The sequence below is a fragment of the Phocoena phocoena genome, chromosome 10 (genome assembly GCF_963924675.1).
Source record: "Phocoena phocoena chromosome 10, mPhoPho1.1, whole genome shotgun sequence".
NCBI classification, from domain to species: Eukaryota; Metazoa; Chordata; class Mammalia; order Artiodactyla; family Phocoenidae; genus Phocoena; species Phocoena phocoena.
The window spans coordinates 7,847,516-7,868,232 of record NC_089228.1 but is presented as its reverse complement, the minus strand read 5'-3'; the positions used below and the strand labels follow the sequence as shown (position 1 = coordinate 7,868,232).

At 38.9% G+C, this 20,717-nt stretch overlaps 1 protein-coding gene across 2 annotated transcripts in view; it reads right to left on the bottom strand.

The window, feature by feature from the left end:
• Positions 1-19,889, bottom strand: part of RAD18 (RAD18 E3 ubiquitin protein ligase) — a 125,847-nt gene extending 105,958 nt beyond the window's left edge. Inside the window, exons 1-2 of one of the 2 annotated variants that reach the window (XM_065885617.1) lie at positions 19,782-19,889; positions 15,675-15,756 (exon numbers count right to left, since the gene is read on the bottom strand). In XM_065885617.1, the coding sequence (XP_065741689.1) occupies positions 15,675-15,756; positions 19,782-19,832 (133 nt within the window). In that variant the 5' untranslated portion in view covers positions 19,833-19,889. The remainder of the gene's footprint in view (positions 1-15,674; positions 15,757-19,781) is intronic. The other variant, XM_065885616.1, reaches the window with a different exon arrangement.
• Between the last annotated feature and the right edge of the window lie 828 nt (positions 19,890-20,717).

The following is a 20,717-nucleotide window of genomic DNA, read 5'->3' as shown; positions in this document are numbered from 1 at the left end:
ATGCAAATCAAAACCATAATGACATCATCTGTTAGGATAGCCACTATCAAAAAAATGAAAAAGAAGAAAAGAAAATAACAAGCGTTGGTGATGGCATGGAGAAATCAGAACCCTTGTGCACTGTTGATGGGAATGTAAAATGGTGCAGTCACTATGGAAAAAAGTATGGAGGCATTTCAAAAAATTAAAAATACAGTTACCATATGATCCAACAACCCACTTCTGGGTATTGATCAAAAAGAAGTGAAAACAGAATTTCAAAGAGATATTTGCACTCCTGTGTTCATAGCAGCATTATTCACAAGAGCCAAAAGGAGGGAGCAACCCAAGTGTCCACCAGTGGATGAACAGATTAAAAAAATATATGCTCTCTATAGACATAAAATGGAATATTATTCAGCCTTAAAAAAGAAGGAAATTCTGTCATATGCCACAACATGGATGAACCTCGAGGATATTAAGCTAGGTGAAATAAGCCATTCACAGAAGGAAAAATACTGCATGATTATATTTATATGCGGTATCTAAATGAACTCATACGAGCAGAAAATAGAATGGTTGTTGCCAGGGCCAGGGGGAGGGAGAAAAGGGTAGCTGCTGTGCAATGGGTACAGAATTCTGGTCATACAAGATGAAAAAGTTCTAAAGACATGCTGTACAACAATGCACATATAGTTAACAATACTATACTATACACTTACCAACTTGTTAATGGAGAAGGTTTTATGTTATGTGTTTCTCACCCTTCCCCCACTATAGTCCTATAAAAAAGGTTACTCTAGATTCATCATGACAAAGCTTAGAAACAAAACTTGACAGAACCAATCTGATCCTTCCACAACAAAAAAAGAATCCTTCCACAACAAAACCCAACACTCCAATAAAGTATACAACAAAATCTAAACACTCAAAAATGTGAAAACTACAATGGAAAGCATCCAATCAAAAATTACCAGAAATGCAAAGAAGCAAAAAAAAAAAAAAATGTGCTCTATAACCAGAAGTGTGTGTGTTGGGGGGGGAGGGATGGAATCAATCAATAGATAGTTTTAGAAACAACAGAGATAATGAACTAGCAGACAGTGAGGTTAAACTAGCTATTAGAATATGTTCAATATATTCAAGGATTAAAATAGACACACACACGAACCTAATAAGGAAAGAAATGGAAGATACTAAAAAAGTAAAATTTCTAGAGGAACAATACAATATCTAAAATGAAAATTTCACTGAATGAGACTAACAGTTGATGAGACAGTGCAGAATAAAAGATCAATAAACTTGAAATCATAACAATATAAATTATCCAAAATTAAGCACAAAAAGGATGGGGGTGGGGGGAGATTACCAAAAAGGAAAAGAAAAAAAAAACAGAGCCTCAATGTCTATAGATTAACATAAAGTAGTGGAATAAAGTTAATAAAGGTCTAACAAAGTGTAATCTGAATTGGAGCTCGGGTGTGGAGGTGGGTGTGTAAACAGAAAAATACTCAAAGAAAAAGTGTTAAATTTTTTCCAAATATAAACCCATAAACTGAAGCAGTTCAATGGACCACAAGCAGTACAAACACAAAGTAAATCACACTAAAGCACATTACAAATTTCTAAAATCTGGTAATAAAGAGAAAATCTGAAAAGTAGTCAGAAGAAAAAAGGCACATCATATACAGAAACCTATAAAAAAAGAACCTAACACACCTGGTTTCATGTGAAACTAGTCAAGCCATAAAATTGTAGAATGACATTCAGAAAGGAGAAAAATTTTAATTTGAACTGCATACCCACTGAAAACACCTTTCAAAAAGCAATGAAATAATTTTTTCAGGGAACCAAAAGCTGAGAGAATTCTTTAGCAGCATGCTGGTGCTACAAGAAATGCAACAGAGAAAATATAAACGACATAAGAAGAAAACGTTGATGTATACAAAGGAGAGTATAAGAAATGATAAATGTGCCTAAATAGAAAAGACTACTTTTCCATTTTTAAATTTGTCTTAAAAGATAATGAGCTGTCTGAGGCAAATACAGGGACTTCCCTGCTGGTGCAGTGGTTAAGAATCCGCCTGCCAATGCAGGAGACACAGGTTTGAGCCCTGATCCGGGAAGATTCCACATGCCGCGGAGCAACTAAGCCCATGCGCCACAACTACTGAGCCTGAGCTCTACAGCCCACAAGCCACAACTACTGGGCCCATGTGCCACAACTACTGAAGGCTGCGCACCTAGAGTCTGTGTTCTGCAACAAAGAGAAGCCACCGCAATGAAGAGTAGCCCCCACTCGCTGCAACTAGAGAAAGCCCGTGCTCAGCAACGAAGATCCAACGCAGCCAAAAGTAAATAAATAAATAAATGTATAGAAAGTAAATAAATAAAGCAAATATAATAACAATGTATTGTGTCTGTAGTATATGTGCACATCATAAAAGGAAAGACAACAACAGGATGACAGAAGGGGGGGAAAAGAAGCACACAGTTGTATACCCATGGCATTTTCACAGAAATAGAACGAACAATCCTAAAATTTTTATGGAATCATAAAAGACCCCAAGTAGCCTAAGCAGTCTTAAGAAAAATGACCAAAGCTGGATGTATCATGCTACCTGACCTTGGAGTATACTACAATGCTACAATAATCAAAACAGCATGGTACTGGCACAAAAAGAGACACATAGATCAGTGGAACAGAAAAGAGAGACCAGAAATAAACCCATACACTTATCATCAATTAATCTATGATAAAGAAGGCAAAAATATATAATGGGGAAAATACATTATCTTCAAAAAAAGTGGTGCTGGAAAAACTGGATAGTTACATGTAAAAGAATGAAATTAGAAGGCAGAGTCAAGGTGGTGGTGTGGGAAGACGTGGAGTTAGCATCTCCCCACAACTAGGGCACCCACCAGCCACTGGTGGGGGACTCTGACGCCCAAGGAGATGGGAGGAACCCCAAAGTGAACCGGTAGGACATAGGGGGACTGAGGGAGGAGGAGAAGCGAAGGCCAGACAGGATCAGCACCCCTGAGGCAGGAAAGATCAGGAGAGGCAGGCAGAAGGGGCCCTCCAGGAGGAGCGGGAGAGGAGCAGAGGGCGACTGCCCCACCCACTCAGACCCAGGGAGCCTGTTGAGCTCCCAGGCCAATCCCCTGCCCTCCAAACCCCGCTCCGGGCCATGTGGGTCCTTGGGGGCATAGGAGGGAGACCGGGGAGATCAGGAGAGGCAGGTGGGAGGGGCCCTCACAGACCAGAGGAACAGGAGAGGAAAGGAGAGGAGGGCATTTGCCCTGCCCACTTGAGCCCAGGAAGCCTGCTGGGCTCCCAGGTGAGGTCCCCTGCCCTCCGAGACCAGGGGTGGGGGACACACCTGGGCCCCTTCTGTTCCTTGAGCCTAAGCCCCAGCCCCCAAAGCCCCCAGGGCCTTTTCCAGCCCTGTGGGACCTGAGCATTGGCCCCATCCATCGCCCAAAGCTCACCCTTGCTTAGACCCCGCCCTCCACAGCCAAGGCCTCCCCCGCACCCTTTTTTCCCCCTCCTCCTCTTTTTCACTGTTATGGTACTATTGTGCATTCTTGTTGTTGATTCATCTAAATTTTTATTTTTATATTCTTCCTAACAGATACATTAGTTTCCTAGTCTAATTTTATTTTTTACTTTGTTATCATTGTTTTTGTTTGTTTGTTTGTTTTGCGCCCCAGGCAGCTTGCAGGATCTTGGTTCACAAGTCCGGGGTCGGGCCGAAGCTCCTGCAGTGGGAGCTCCGAGTCCGAACTACTGGACTAACAGAGAACCTCAGACTGAGGGAATATTCATCGGAGTGACGTCTCACAGAGTTCCTCCTCTCAGCACCAAGACCCAGCTCTACCCAACAGCCTACAAACCCCAGTGTTAGAAGCCTCAGGCCAAACAACCAGTAAAACAGGAACACAATCCCACTCATTAAAGAAAAACAAATGAGACGGCAAAAAAAATACGTCACAGATGAAGGAGCAAGGTAAAAATCTACAAGACCAAATAAATGAAGAGGAAACAGGCAATGTGCCTGAAAAAGAATTTAGAGTAATGATAGTAAGGATGATCCAGAATCTTGGAAATAGAATGGAGGCATGGATCGAGAAAATACAAGAAATGTTTAAGAAAGATCTAGAAGAACTAAAGAACAGAGATGAACAACACAATAACTGAAATGAAACATACACTAGAAGGAATCAATAACAGAATAACAGAGGCAGAAGAACAAATAAGTGAGCTAGAAGACAAAATGGTGGAAATAACTGCCAAGAAGCAGAATAAAGAAAAAAAGAATGAAAAGAACTGAAGACAATCTCAGAGACCTGTGGGACAACACTAAACGCACCAACATTCGAATTATAGAGATCCCAGAAGAAGATAAAAAGAAACGGTCTGAGAAAATATCTGAAAAGATTATAGTTGAAAACTTCCCTAACATAGCAAAGTCCAAGAAGCACAGAGAGTCCCATACAGGATAAACCCTAGGAAAAACACACCAAGACAAATATTAATCAAACTAACAAAAATTAAATTCAAAGACAAAAATATTAACAGCAGCACGGGAACAACAAAAAATAACAGACAAAAGAATCCCCATAAGGTTATCAACTGATTTTTCAGTGGAAACTCTTCAGGTCAGAAGGGAATGGCAGGATATACTTAAAGTGATGAAAGAGAAAAACCTACAACCAAGATTACTCTACCCAGCAAGGATCTCATTCAGATTTGATGGAGAAGTCAAAAACTTTTCAGACAAGCAAAAGCTAAGAGAATTCAGCACCACCAAACCAGCTTTACAACGAATGCTAAAGAAACTTCTCTAAGAGGGAAACACAAGAAAAGAACCAACAAAAACAAACCCAAAACAATTAAGAAAATGGTAATAGGAACATAAATATCAATAATATCCTTGAATGTAAATGGATTAGATGTCCCAACCAAAAGACAGACTGTCCCAACCAAAAGACAGACAGAAAATGGTAATAGGAACATAAATATCAATAATATCCTTGAATGTAAATGGATTAGATGTCCCAACCAAAAGACAGACTGGCTGAATGGATACAAAAACAAGACCCGTATATATGCTGTCTACGAGAGACCTACTTCAGACCTAACAACACATACAGACTGAAAGTGAAGGGATGGAAAAAGATATTCCATGCAAATGGAAATCAAATGAAAGCTGGAGTAGCAATACTCGTATCAGATAAAATATACTTTAAAATAAAGACTGTTATAAAAGATAAGGAGGGATACTACATAATGATCAAAGGATCAATCCAAAAAGAAAATATAACAATTAGACATGTTTATGCACCCAACATAGGAGCACCTGAATACATAAGGCAAATGCTAACAACCATGAAAGGAGAAATCAAGAGTAACACAATAATAGTAGGGGACTTTAACACCCCACTTACAACAATGGACAGATCATCCAAACAGAAAATAAGTAAGGAAATACAACCTTTAATGACACAACAGGCCAGATAGATCTAATTGATAATTATAGAACATTACACCTGAAAGTGGCAGAATACACTTTCTTCTCAAGTGCACATGGAACATTCTCCAGAATAGATCACATCCTGGGTCACAAATCAAGCCTCGGACAATTTAAGAAAATTGAAACTGTATCAAGTATCTTTTCTGACCACAACGTGATGAGACTGGTTATCAATTACAGAAAAAAAACTGTAAAAACACAAGTACATGGAGGCTAAACAGTGAGCTACCAGATAACCAAGAGATCACTGAAGAAATCAAAGAAGAAATTAAAAAATACACAGAAACAAATGATAACGAGAACACGACGACCCAAAACCCACGGGATGCAGCAAAAGCAGTTCTAAGAGGGAAGTTTATAGCAATACAATCTCACTTCAAGAAACAAGAAAAATCTCAAATAAACAATCTAATCCTACACTTAAAACAACTAGAGAAAGAAGAACAAAGATATCCCAAAGTCAGTAGAAGGAAAGAAATCATAAAGATCAGAGCAGAAATAAATGAAATAGAAATGAAGAAAATGATAACAAAGATCAATAAAACTAAAAGCTGGCTCTTTGAGAAGAAAAACAAAATTGATAAACCCTTAGCCAGACTCATCAAGAAAGAAAGGGAGAGGACACAAATCAATAAAATTAGAAATGAAAAAGGAGGAATCATAACTGACACTGCAGAAATACAAAGGATTATAAGAAACTACTACAAGCAACTCTATGCCAATAAAACAGACAACCACGAAGAAACGGACAAATTATCAGAAAGGCACAATTTTCCAAGACTGAACCAGGAAGAATTAGAAAATATAAACAGACCTATCATAAGTAATGAAATTGAAACCATAATTAAAAATCTTCCAACAAACACAAGTCCAGGACCAGATGGCTTCACAGGTGGATTCTATCAAACATTCAGAAGAGAGCTAACATCGATCCTTCTCAAACTCTTCCAAAAAATTGCAGAGGAAGAAACACTCCCTAATTCATTCTATGAGGCCACCATCACCCTGATACCAAAACCAGAAAAAGATATCACAAATAAAGAAAATTATAGACCAATATCACTGATGAACACAGATACAAAAATCCTCAACAAAATACTAGCAAACAGAATACAACAGCACATTAAAAGGATCATACACCATGATCAAGTGGGATTTATCCCAGGGATGCAAGGATTCTTCAATATACACAAATCAATCCATGTGATACACCACCTCAACAAATTAAGGAATAAAAACCACATGATCATCTCAATAGATGCAGAAAAAGCTTTTGACAAAATTCAACACCCATTTAAGAAAAAACTCTCCAGAAAATGGGCATAGAGGGAACCTACCTCAACATGATAAAGGCCATATATGACAAACCCACAGCAAACATCACACTCAATGTGAAAAAGTGAAAGCATTTCCACTAAGATCTGGAACAAGAAAAGGATGTCCACTCCCACCACTCTTATTCAACATAGTTTTGGAAGTCCTAGCCACAGCAATCAGAGAAGAAGAAGAAATAAAAGGAATAAAAATAGGAAAGGAAGAAGTAAAACTGTCACTGTTTGCAGATGACATGATACTATACATAGAAAATCCTAAAGATGCCACCAGACAACTATTAGAACTAATCAATGAATTTAGTAAGGCTGCAGGATACAAAATTAATGCACAGAAATCTCTGGCACTTCTACACACCAACAATGAAAAATCAGAAAGAGAAATTAAGGAAACACTCCCATTTACCATTACAACAAAAAGAATAAAATACAAGGAATAAACCTGAATAAGGAGGTGAAAGACTTGTACTCAGAAAACTATAAAACACTGATGAAAGAAATCAAAGATGACATAAACAGATGGAGAAATATACCATGTTCTTGGATTGGAAGAATCAATATTGTGAAAATGACCATACTACCCAAAGCAATCTACAGATTCAATGCAATCCCTATCAAACCACCAACGGCATTTCTTCACAGAATTAGAACAAAAAATTTTACAATTCATATGGAAACACAAAAGACCCCGAATAGCCAAAGCAACCTTGAGAAAGAAAAAGAGTTGGAGGAATCAGGCTCCCCCACTTCAAACTATACCACAAAGCTACAAGTAATCAAGACAGTATAGTACTAGCACAAAAACAGAAATACAGATCAATGGTACAGGATAGAATGCCCAAAGATATACCCATGCACATACAGACACCTAATTTATGACAAAGGAGGCAAGAACATACAATGGAGAAAAGACAGCCTCTTCAGTAAGTGGTGCTGGGAAAACTGGACAGCTACATGTAAAAGAACAAAATTAGAACACTCCCTAACACCATACACAAAAATAAACTCCGAATGGATTAAAGACTTAAATGTAAGACCAGACACTATATAACTCTTAGAGGAAAACATAGGAAAAACACTCTTTGACATAAACCACAGCAAGATCTTTTTTGACCCACCTCCTAGAGTAATGGAAATAAAAACAAAAATAAACAAATGGGACTTAATTAAACTAAAAAGCTTTTGCACAGCAAAGGAAACCATAAACAAGACAAAAAGACAACCCTCAGAATGGGAGAAAATATTTGCAAATGAAACAGACAAAAAGATTAACCTCCAAAATATACAAACAGCTCATCAAACTCAATATCAAAAAAACAAACAATCCAGTTAAAAAATGGGCAGAAGACCTAAACAGACATTTCACCAAGGTAGACATACAGATGGCCAAGAGGCACATGAAAAGATGCCCAACATCACTAATTATTAGAGAAATACAAATCAAAACTACAATGAGGTATCACCTCACGCCGGTGAGAATGGCCATCATCAAAAATCTACAAACAATAAATGCTGGAGAGGATGTGATGAAAAGAGAACCCTGCTGCACTTCTGGTGAGAATGTAAATTGATACAACCACTATGGAGAACAGTATGGAGGTTCCTTAAAAAACTAAAAATAGAACTACCATATGACCCAGGAATCCCACTACTGGGCATATACCCTGAGAAAACCACAATTCAAAAAGAGACATGCACCACAATGTTCACTGCAGCACTATTTACAATAGCCAGGACATGGAACCAACCTAAATGTCCATCGACAGATGAATGGATAAAGAAGACATGGCACATATATACAATGGAATATTACTCAGCCATAAAAGGAAACAAAATTGAGTTATTTGTAGTGAGGTGGATGGACCTAGAATCTGTCATACAGAGTGAAGTAAGTCAGAAAGAGAAAAACAACCAATAAGAACCTGCTGTATAAATAAATAAATTAAATTAAATTTAAAAAAAAAAGAATGGATGAAGACATGGAAAGACAAAAAAAAAAAAGAAAGAGAAAAACAAATACCGTATGCTAACACATAAATATATGGAATCTAAAAAAAATGGTACTGATGAACCTAGTTGCAAGGCAGGAATAAAGAGGTAGACATAGAAAACGTACTTGAGGACATGGGGTGGGAGGGCGAAGCTGGGGCGAAGTGAGAGTAGCATCAACATATACACACTACCAAATGTAAAATAGTTGGCTGGTGGGAAGCAGCACCATAGCCCAGGGAGATCAGCTCGCTTTGCGATGACCTAGAGGGGTGGGATAGGGAGGATGGGAGGGAGGCTCAAGAGGGAAGGGATATGGGGACGTGTGTATGCATATGGCTGATTTGCTTTGTTGTGCAACAGAAACACAGTATTGTGAAGCAATTATACTCCAATAAACATCTATTAAAAAATAAAAATGAATAAAGGCCGTTAGTGAAAAAGAAAGAAATGAGAACATCTTCACACGATATACAAAAAGAAAATCAAAAGATCTAAATATAAGACTGAAACCATAAACCTCCTGAAAGAAAACACAGGCAGAACACTCTTTGACATAAATCATAGCAATAGTTTTTTGGATCTGTCTTCTGTGAAAAAGGAAGTAAAAGCAAAAATAAACAAATGAAACCTAATTAAACGTAAAAGCTTTTGCACAGCAAAAGAAACCATCAACAAAACAAAAAGACAACCTACTGAATGGGAGAAATATTTGCAAATGATATGACCAAATAGGAGTTAATATTCAAAATATATAAACAGCTCATACAATTCAGTGTCAAAAAAAAAAACCCAGTTAAAAAATGGGCAGAGGACCTGAATAGACATTTTTCCAAAGAAGACATATAGATGGCCAACAGCCACGTGAAAAGATGCTCAACATCACTCACCATCAGAGAAATGCAAATCAAAACCACAATGAGAGCTCATCTCACACCTGTCAGTATGACTGGAAACACAAAGACCACAAATTTCAAATGCTGGTGAAGATGTTGAGAAAAGGGAAGCCTAGTACACTGCTGGGGAATGTAAGTTGGTGCAACCTCTATGGAAGACAGTGGAGGTTCCTCAAAAAACTAAAAACAGAACTACCATATGATCCAGGAATTCCACTCTTGGGTATATACCTCAAAAAAACCAAAAACACTAATTTGAAAAGATACATGCATCCCAATGTTCACAGGAGCATTATTTAACAACAGTCAAGATATGGAAGCAACTTAGTGTCTATCACTTAAAGATGATGAATGGATATAGAACAGGTGGTACATATACAATGGAATATTACTCAGCCACAATAAAGAATGAAATTTTGCCATTTGCAGCAACATGGATGTACCTGGAGGTTATTATGCTTAGTGAAATAAGTCAGAGAAAGACAAATACTATATGCTATCTCTCATATGTGGAAACTAAAAAATGAAACAAATGAATACAACAAAATAGAAACAGACTCACAGATAGAGAGAACTAGTGGGGAAAGGAAATGGGGGAGGGGAAAGGAAATGAGGGAGGGTCAAGATAGGGGTAGAGGATTGAGAAGTACAAACTACTATGTATTTATAAAATAAGTAAGCTACAAGGATATATTGTACAGCAGGGGTGCCGAAGCAGGGGAACCAGGCTGCAGAGCAGGAGGTGAGCAGCGGGCAAGCAAGCAAAGCTTCATCTGCTGCTCCCCATCACCCCGCATCGTTCACATTGCCACCTGAACCATCCCCCACCCCCCGCATCCATGGAAAAATTGTCTTCCACAAAACCAGTCCCTGGTGCCAAAAAGGTTGGGACCACTGTTGTACAGCACAGAGAAGATAGCCAATATTTGATAATAACTTTAAATGTAGTACAATCTATAAAAATATTGAATCACTATGTTGTACACCTGAAACTAATATAATATTGTAAATCAACTATATTTCAATTTAAAAAAGGAAGAAGTGCACAGTTGTAACAGTTTTACACTAGTCAAGTGGTATAATATCGTTCAAAGGGAGACTGTAATAACTTAAAGATGCCTATTTTAAACAGCCGCTAAAATAATAAAACAAAGAAGTAGCACTAATAAGTCAACTGTGGAAAAGATTTAATATTTTTTAAATGTTCAATTTTTTTTAAAAGGCTGGAAGAGAAGAAAAAATAGATGAGTAAATAAAAAACAGAAAGTGAGGTAGTATATCTAGATGCAGCCTTACCAATAATTAACTTTCTGCAATGATGGAAATGTTCTATATCTGCACTATCCAAGACAGCAGCCACTAGCCACATGTGCTATTCAACACTAGAAATGAGGCTAGTGGAACTGGGAATCTAAAGTTTTAATTTTATTTAAGTTTAATCAATTTTAACTGAAATATAAATAGCCACATGAGGCTAGCAGCTACTATATTATACAGTGTATGTCTACATATTCCAAGTAAAAATAGATATTTTCAGACTAGATTGAATGGGAAGACCCAAAATACATACTGTCTAAAAAAGTCCAATATAGATATCAAGACACAGGTAGATGAGAAGTAAAAGGATGGAAAAAGACAAACCATGAAAACGCTAATCTTAAAGAAGTGGGAGTGACTATATTAATATCAGAAAAAAGAAGACTTTAGAACAAAGAACATTACCAGGGATAAAGAGGGCCATTTCACAATCACAAAACAGCCAGTTCATCAGGAAGACAAAATAATCATAAATGTGTATGTGCCTAATAAAAATGCTTCAAAAATACATAAAGCACAAAATTACATTAGTAAAAAGAAAAATCAGACAAATCCACAATTATATTTGGAGATTTCGACACTCCTCTCTCAGTATTGATAAAATAATACACAGAGAACCAGCAGAGATACAGAAGATTTAAAAAGTAGTATCAACCAACTTGATCCAATTGACATTCACAGAACACTCCGCCCAACTAGAATAGACATTCTTTTAAAGTATACGTGAAACATTAACCAAGAATGACCACATTGTGGGCCATAAAACAAGTCTCAGTTTGATTTAAAAACTGAAATTGGACATAATTGTTTGAGTTTTGAAAAGAACATAATTAAATTAGACATTAATAACAGGAAGATAGCAGGAAAACTCCCAAATTTTTAGAAATTAAACTAAAGACTTCTAAATAACTCATGGGTCAAAAAATAAATCAAAAAGGACATTAGCATACACTTCAAACTAAACAAAAATGAAAACTCACATATCAAAATTTGTGGGATGTAGCTAAAGCAAGGCTTAAAGGAAAATTTATAGCTTTAAACATTTATATTAGAAAAGAAGTTCTAATATCGATCTCATCTTCTACCTTAGAAAGCTAGAAATATAAGAGCAAATTAAACTTATATAAGTAAAAGAAAGGAAATAATAAAGATTTTGAAAGCGTAAATCAATAAAATAGAAAAAAGATAAAATACAGAAAACAATGAACCAAAAGTTGGTTCTTTGAAAACAGCAATAAAACTGATAAACCTTTAGCTAGATTACTCAAGGAAAAAAAAAGAAAACACACCTTTCTAGCATATGGATAAAAGGGAATATCACTACATATCCTCCAGACAAGAGAAGGACAGTAGGAAATAGGTTGTTTTGTTTTGTTTTGTTTTGTTTTTTTCTGGGCCGTTGCAGCACGACATGTGGGAACTTCTTTTCCTGACCAGGGATCAAACCCGCACCCCCTGCAGTGTAAGGGAAGAGTCTTAACCACTGGACTGCCAGGGAAGTCCCTAGGGAGTAGCATTTTTCAAACTCTATGCTGATAAACTCAACAGCTTAGATTAAATGGACAAATTTATTGAAAGGAATTCAAGGTTGTCGTAACATTTAAAAACAAATCAGTGTAATTAATCATATTCTAAAATAAAGGAATTAAATCATATGAGCATCTCTATACATGCAAAAAAAACAAACTTGACAAAATTCAGTAACCATTCATGATTAAAAAAAAAACTCTCAGCTAATTCAGAGCATAGACGAATTGCCTCAACCTGATAAATTTATGAAAATGTATTAAGAATACGATAAAACTTACAGCTAACATTTTGCCTGAAAGACTGAAAGCTTTCCCCATAAAACTGGGAATAAAGAAAGGATATTCACCTACACCACTTCTTTTTAACATTCTACTAGAGGTACTTAGCCTGTCTAACAACCAGAAATGTGAGGCATGCAGATTAAGGAAGGAAGAAGTAAAACTGCTTTTATTCACAGATGACATGATTGTGTATATAAAAATTCCTAAGTAATCAACAAAAAAGGTGCTGGAATTAAAAAGTGAATTTAGCAAGATCACAGGATAAAAAGTCAATACAAAAAACTTATTTCTATGTGCAAGGCCTGTGCACTGAAAACTAACAGCACTGTGGAGAGAAATTAAAGAAGAGCTAAAGAATGGAGGAACACACCGTGTTCATATAAAAATAAAATCCCCTAAGGAAAAGTAAAAATAAGAGGAATCCCTGTGTAAGGAACTTAGAAAATGGGCCCAGTGTGGCTAACAGGGACTCAAAATAAAACGGAGCCAGGCAGTCATGACAGACCGGATTCAGTCACTTACTCTATGTTCTCATTAAAACCAAGAACAGAAAACTATGACTTCTGATTCTGCTAAAGGTCCTACCTGGAAATGTCCCCAACTAGAAGCTCTGATGACCAAGCCAATCATCAAAAACTATAGTCAAGCTTCAAGGACTTGTGGTCAGGCTGCAGGGGCCAGCCAATCCTCTTTGCAAATCTCCCAACTGTGACTTCTACAGTTTGTTTTTAAAAATCCCTCTCTCTTTACCCCCTACACCCAAAGGCACTTTAGGTTACAGCCAAAGGCTGCATATCCCCTGTTTGCAAACCTTGCAAGCAATAAAGCTGCCCTTTTGCTTTAAGATAATCCTGACTATTTTCTGGGATTTATTTCTAATTTAGGACAACATTTTTACATTGAAGACAACACTGTTAAGATGTCATAGGGACTTCGCTTGTGGTACAGTGGTAAAGAATCTGCCTTACAATGCAGGGGACGCAAGTTCAATCCCTAGTCAGGGAACGAAGATCCCACATGCCACAGGGTAACTAAGCCCGAGTGCCACAACTACTGAGCTTGCGCGCCTCAACTAGAGCCTGAGTGCCACACACTACAGAGCCCATGCGTCCTGGAACCTGCACCCCACAACTACAGAGCCCATGCGCCCTGAAGCCTGTGCGCCACAACTAGAGAGAGAAAACCCGCACACCACAACTAGAAAGAAGCCCACACGCTGCAACGAAAGATCCCGCATGCCTCAACAAAGATCCCACGTGCTGCAACTAAAACCTGACGCAGCCAAAATTAAATAAAAAATAAGTAAATCTCAAAAAAAAAAGTCATATATCCTCAGATGGATCTCTAGATTTAGTGCAAAACCAAGGAACATCCCAGCAGGCTTTTCTTGGTAGAAACTGACAACCTGATTCTAAAATTTATACTGAAATGCATATAAAATGCAAAGATCCTAAAAGAACCAAAACAATCTTGATAAAGAAAAACAACGTTGGAGTAGTTACAATACTTGACTTGAAGACTTACTAGAAGGCTACTGTAATTAAGACAGTGTAGTACTGGCATAAGGATAGACATAAAAATCAATGAAATAGAAGAGAATCCAGAAACAGACCCACATATAATTCCCTGGGGCCATACTGACTGATAATGGGGAGAACTCTATCAAGTGATAGAAATGTTTAATATTTTAATTGTAGTCATTACCTGGTATAAACATTTGTTGAAACTCGTTGACACTTGTACATTTTACTGCATACTTAAAATGGATGCCTTAAATCATACCTAAATAAAGGTGATTTCAACACATATTTAGAAACAATCCCCAAAACTTATCTTGGTTACTAATATGAATCTAGCCTAGAAGGAAACTAAGATTTATTAAGGCCCTATAACGTGCTAGACACTGGACTCTGTACATTTAATTCTCACAACCATCTCCTAAGGCAGAAACTACTCACCAGGGTTTCACACCTGAAGAAATGTTGAGCGTTTGCAGTCTCACCCATCTAACAAGTGGAGAGCTAAGAGTCAAGCCTAAGTTTATCTCTAATGCCCATGTTGCTACCACCACCATCCTCTTATTATGTCTTCCCTATGGAAACTTTTTCACCAAAGCTACTACTATCCACTAAAACCATTTTTTAAGCCTAACTTTTTTTTTAACTTTCCAAGGCAAATCAACTCGAAAGTAGAGAATAAGAACGATCATAAGCCTAGATAATCCATAAACTGATGGCTAAATCCAGAACAATGACAAGTGCGCCCCATGCACTAAATACGTCAAACTACAGTGTAAAAAATATGTACATACTAGACTCACGAAGAGAAGTACAAGCACATTTCAATATATGAGTCTTCCCACCATCACACAGCAAGTTAAGTGATAAAACTGCCTGCAATACTCTTCAGTTGTAGAATTCTCCCAGTGGAATTTTTAAACTTTAAAATTCTATGCCTAGGACTACTTGGTTGAACCACCTATCTCCTATCCTGCTAAAAATGAAAAATCTGAAATTTAACATCTAAAAGTGCTGGGCAAATAACAATATACAGTGATCAAAATCTTTATGCCTGTGAATGTTACAAAAGGCATAAAAGTATCCAGGAGGGAGGTGGTAGAAAATATAGGAGCCTTGTAAAAAATATTCAATATTTAAGAGGGAGGTCATGGAAAAGACCATGCTAAAACTTCAAGATAGAGGAGCTAAAAGTGAGAAATAAATAATAAATGTGTACTTATCTTTGGTGCTAAAATAATACTACATTATATGAAAAACCACATTTTTGTAACTCAGAGAAACAACACATACTTACAGTTATGTGAACACTGAGGAATCATCATTGCAATGTTGAAATATTCAAAGCAAATTCCACAGCGCAGCAAATCATCTATTGTCTGAAACGCATAAATACATACACACCTATCAGAAAGCCACCAAGACTGGAACATCTGCCACAGAACTCCTCCATCCCCTAAAACAATAATTTAATAATACTTCTTTGTCAAATATTCAAACTCAAAAGTTAAGTCCACATAAACTGCAGGGGAGAGAAAACCTCCCCCATATGACTTATTCAAATCTTAGGTTATAGAGAACACTTCAGAAAGATAAAGCTGACACTGTACAGAATCCCACTCCATGTTGCCAGCCCATCACAAAAGGGCTACTCTATTTCTCTTCTACTTGCCATGTATTTCCAGTTCCTCCTCCAAGCCTCCTCCTCTTCAGACCCCATTCCCTGGCCCACTGTCACTGCGGGGGTGAAAGGTACCAGCAGCCATTCACCACACAGGGTAAGAACCAGATCAGAAAACACTAAAGAGAAACACTAGAAATTATCTAGTTAAAACCCTTACTTCACAAATGAGTAAACTTGTATCCAGAGCAGGCTCACAGCACATGAGTCAAGCCAGGACAAAACTTCCTGTCTACCGGCCGTCAGTCCAGTGCTTTCTGCTCAGTACTGTACAGTACTACAGGGTGGAGCCAGATGAGGAAGCCCTGGAAAGAGCTGGCGCCAGTGACAGCAGAAGGAGGGGAAGAGGCAGGCAATCTGCAAAGTCAGATAGATGTGCGTCCATCTGGAATGAAATCCAAACAGGAAAGGATCTCTCTCGCAACCTAAAATCTTCTAAATCATTTAAAATGTTCTTTTCTTTTTATAAATTTATTTATTTAATTTATTTATTATTTTTGGCTGCATTGGGTCTTCGTTGCTGCACGCAGGCTTTCTCTAGTTGTGGCGAGCAGGGGCTACTCTTCGTTGCAGTGTGCGGGCTTCTCGTTGTGGTGGCCTCTCCTGTTGCAGAGCACAGGCTCTAGGCGCGCAGTCTTCAGTAGCTGTGGCTCGCGGGCTCTAGAGTGCAGCCTCAGTAGTTATGGCACACGGGCCTAGTTGCTCCGCAGCGTGTGGGATCTTCCCCGACCAGGTCTCGAACCCGTGTCCCCTGCATTGGCAGGCAGACTCTTAACCACTGCGCCACCAGGGAAGCCCTAAAATGTTATTTCATTCAAAAGAATACTGAGCAGATATTTAAGAGGAAGAAGAGAGAGAGAGAGAGAGAGAGAGAGAGAGAGAGAGAGAGAGAGAGAGAGAGAGAGCGCGTGCTCTCTTATGTACTGGTATGGAAAGACTGCCAAGAAAAGTGAAAAAAGGAAGTAAGGTACAGGCAGTACACACTGTCTGTGACCTTTTGTTAAAAAGGGAGGAGAGAATAAGAATATAAATCTGAATGCAAATCCGAACACAAGAACGTAACAAATAATGGTCAAAGGGGTCAGGAAACTAGACAGATGAGGGACAAGTTTGGAGGAAGACTTTTACTTTTGATTTCACGTACTTTCTGAACCATGTGTATGACCTAAATTTTAAAAATGCAAACAAAAAGACTAATGTTCTAATAGTTCACATATGAAATATTGTTGCCATTAAAGGAAACATGCTTTCAAAGAATAATTAATGCATGGAAAAATGTTCATGTTTTAATGCAAACAAAAAAAAATCAGAGAACAAACCTACAACAATAACACATAACAACAGAACTATGTAGTTTAATCTCCTTAACAATCTTAGGAGGTCTATAGCATCTATATGCCAATTTTTTAGATGAAGCCTATAGAGCTTATAAGGCGATGGATCAAATCCGAGAGGTTGACTCCAAGGTGATCCCAAATTTTAAATGCATATACACATTGTGGGTGTGTGCATGATCACACATGAGAAAAGCTGAAGAACAATAAGAGAAAATGTTAAACAGTGGTCCTCTCTAGACGGTAGGATGCTAGGTAACTTTCAGTTCCTCCTTTATCTTACTGTAAATTTTAATTTTTTTCTACTATATACACAGTCTACATTTATAATCTGTCAAAAACAAATTTTTGTTACAGTAAAACCAGGGAAATAAACATTCAAATGCCCAAATCTTCCATTACTTTGGATGGTAAGCTACCACTGACACAAAAAGCTAGAGGATTGTGTTGAAAATCAGTCAAGAGCAGAGGCAAGACCAGAAGCCAAAGCCCTGACACCTGGTCTATTTGCTTTCTTCTCTATCACCGTCCTCTCCTGGAGGAGTGGTTCTGACAGATGTGCTGAGCAGGATCTGTGGAAGTGATACCGCATCCGATGAGCTATAACATTCTTGCACAGATGTTCAGTCCAGTGGATGCCCTGGGATTTCCTCAACTTAGAGAAAGTGGAAGGGGGAAGCTTTCACTTCCCTTATCCAATTCATAATCTTCATGACAACAAATAAAAAGCAGGAGGAGGAATACTTAACACATGTTAAGCATTAATAATAATAATAAAGATATATTGATTTAATGCTTACTACCTTCTAGATACCTTCAATCAATTAGCAAATAATTTTTGAGCACCCACTACGTGCCAGGCATTGTGTTAGGCACAGTGAATAAGCCAGACAGGATCCCTATCCACATACATCAACTCATTTAACCAACCTTATCAACTATTTCTGTCTCCAGTTTATAGTTGAGGCAACCCAGGCTCAGAGAGGTTAAGTAACTGAATCAAGGTCACACAGTTAAATAGAAGGCAGAGACTAAATTTAAGCCAGAACCATTGGAACTCAAATCTATGCTCTTCTCCACTGCTCACTGGAGCCAAAGCCACCACAACTGCAAAACCACGGCTTTCCCAGATCCTTCCACAATGTCAGCTCTGCAACATGGGGAGATCTTCAGTCACCAAGCCCTGTAGATGACACTGATGATGGCAGGTAGAACAATAAGTAAGGCCTTATACTTACTTTAACCTCTCCCAAGTCCCTTCACTTAATTCTCAAAGTCACCTTATGAGTCTGTGGGGCAGATACCATAATCCGTAGTTTACAAAACTGAGCAACAGAAGGAGAACATGATTTTGCTCAGTCACAAACGGAAATAATCATAGAACAAGGAGAAAAACCAAGCAACTGATTTTAGCTAGCACAGAATGGTGTGTTTGCTCTTGACCAAACATAGTAGGAATCCAGGACTCACCACTACCGTCCATGGAAACAGGAATGCATTGCCAAAAACAAAGTAGCCACAAAAATCAATGTTATTTGAGTGAAAGACTTCAATAAAATGAAAGGCTAGGGCTTCCCTGGTGGTGCAGTGGTTGAGAGTCCGCCTGCCGATGCAGGGGACACGGGTTCGTGCCCCGCCCCGGTCCAGGAAGATCCCACATGCCGCGGACCGGCTGGGCCCGTGAGCCATGGCCGCTGAGCCTGCGCGTCCGGAGCCTGTGCTCCGCAACAGGAGAGGCCACAACAGTGAGAGGCCCGCGTGCCGAAAAAAAAAAGAAAGGCTAGTGCTAAACGTGAGTCCTGATTTCTTTGTTTAAAAGAGAAGATGCACAACCATCAAGAGTTAAGACACGTTAGGGAGGAATTAGGGCAAAGTAGCACTAGGCTTCTTGAGGGTAATTAGAAGAAATGAATGAGAATGTAAAGGAGACTGCCCGCTTTGCTAAGTGATTAAATAAGTGTTTTCTGATGCAAGCTCCACTCCAAACCGTGGCCGGTGTCACTGTGGGAGACTCTTCACTAAAGTACTGGGAGAGTTTACATAATGCTTGGCACGCAGTAAGCTCTAAGAAAGGATTAGGTATCACTGTCGTTTCCACCGTTTAGAGTAAGTGTTTCTTTCCACATCATTGTGATTGTTGTGACTGAACGGCAGAAAACCCCGTCCCATATGACAGCCAACCTAGGCTCACCATAAGGGACCAAGGCCTGTCCCCGATACTTCCCAGGAGAGGAAGAAACTGAGGCCCAGATCCACGCGGTGGCAAATGGCAACGCAGAGCCGGGTATCCTGGCCCAATTCGGCGCTGGCGCCTCGTCCTTTCTCCTCCTCAAGGCGGGGCTGGCCTTCCGCGGACGTCGTACGCCCCCGACCTCCCCGAAGCACTCACCTTCATGACTGCCAAGCCCGGAGGCCACCGGGGCTCTACTAGCGAGTCCATGGCCTCCCCTAAAGAAGGTGGAGGGTCCGCGACCCACTGGGCTCCAGCGCTCCACTGCCACTCGAAATTCCCCGCGCTACAGAGCTACGTCAGCAGTCGGCGACGCGCCCGACGCGTGTGCGGAGCATGCTGGGAGTTGTAGGACGTGGCCGAAGCGCAACCGAAGGTGCTCTCTTTGCGCACGCGCCAGGCTTCCGCTACGCCTCCTTGCGCAGATGTGTGGTTAAAAAACCCACTTGCGGGTTTTGTACTGTACCATTAATAAGTGAATACCTGTTGAATGTTAGGAAGAGACAGCCTAAAATCAAACCAAATCCAGGCCTTGCCAAACCTTTCAAGGTCTGGGCTCCTGCCTCTTCCTTCCGGTCGCCCTCCCTGATTGCTATAACGAGCTGTCTCTGCTCAGAGCCGGGGTTTTCACATCCATTATTTCATCTCACCCCATCACAATACTGAGAGGTAAATATCATTATTCGTTTACACAAGAGAAAGCTTTGGCTCAAAAAAGTGAATAGAGTTTCTCTGAGTCACGCAATTTCTTTGACCAGACTACACACATATGGCCTCTGGCCTTAAAATAGGAGCTCTTTTATCAAATAGGATGGTTAATTTAATTTAATCATCTTAACTTTGGCGTGTAGCCTTCCAGGTATTTCCTGTACAGATACATAGATACAGGTTTTTTTGCCCACAAATGTTGATATATTAAATGCATACCTCTGTCAACTTGAGGTTTTCTGTGGGTTTATTTACATACATCCTGAGACCTCTCCATGTTAATACATATAGATTTACTTCATTCTTTTTAATGGCTACATAGTCCATAATACAGATATACCACAATTTACTTATGTACACCCATACTGAGGACCATTTAGGTTGTTT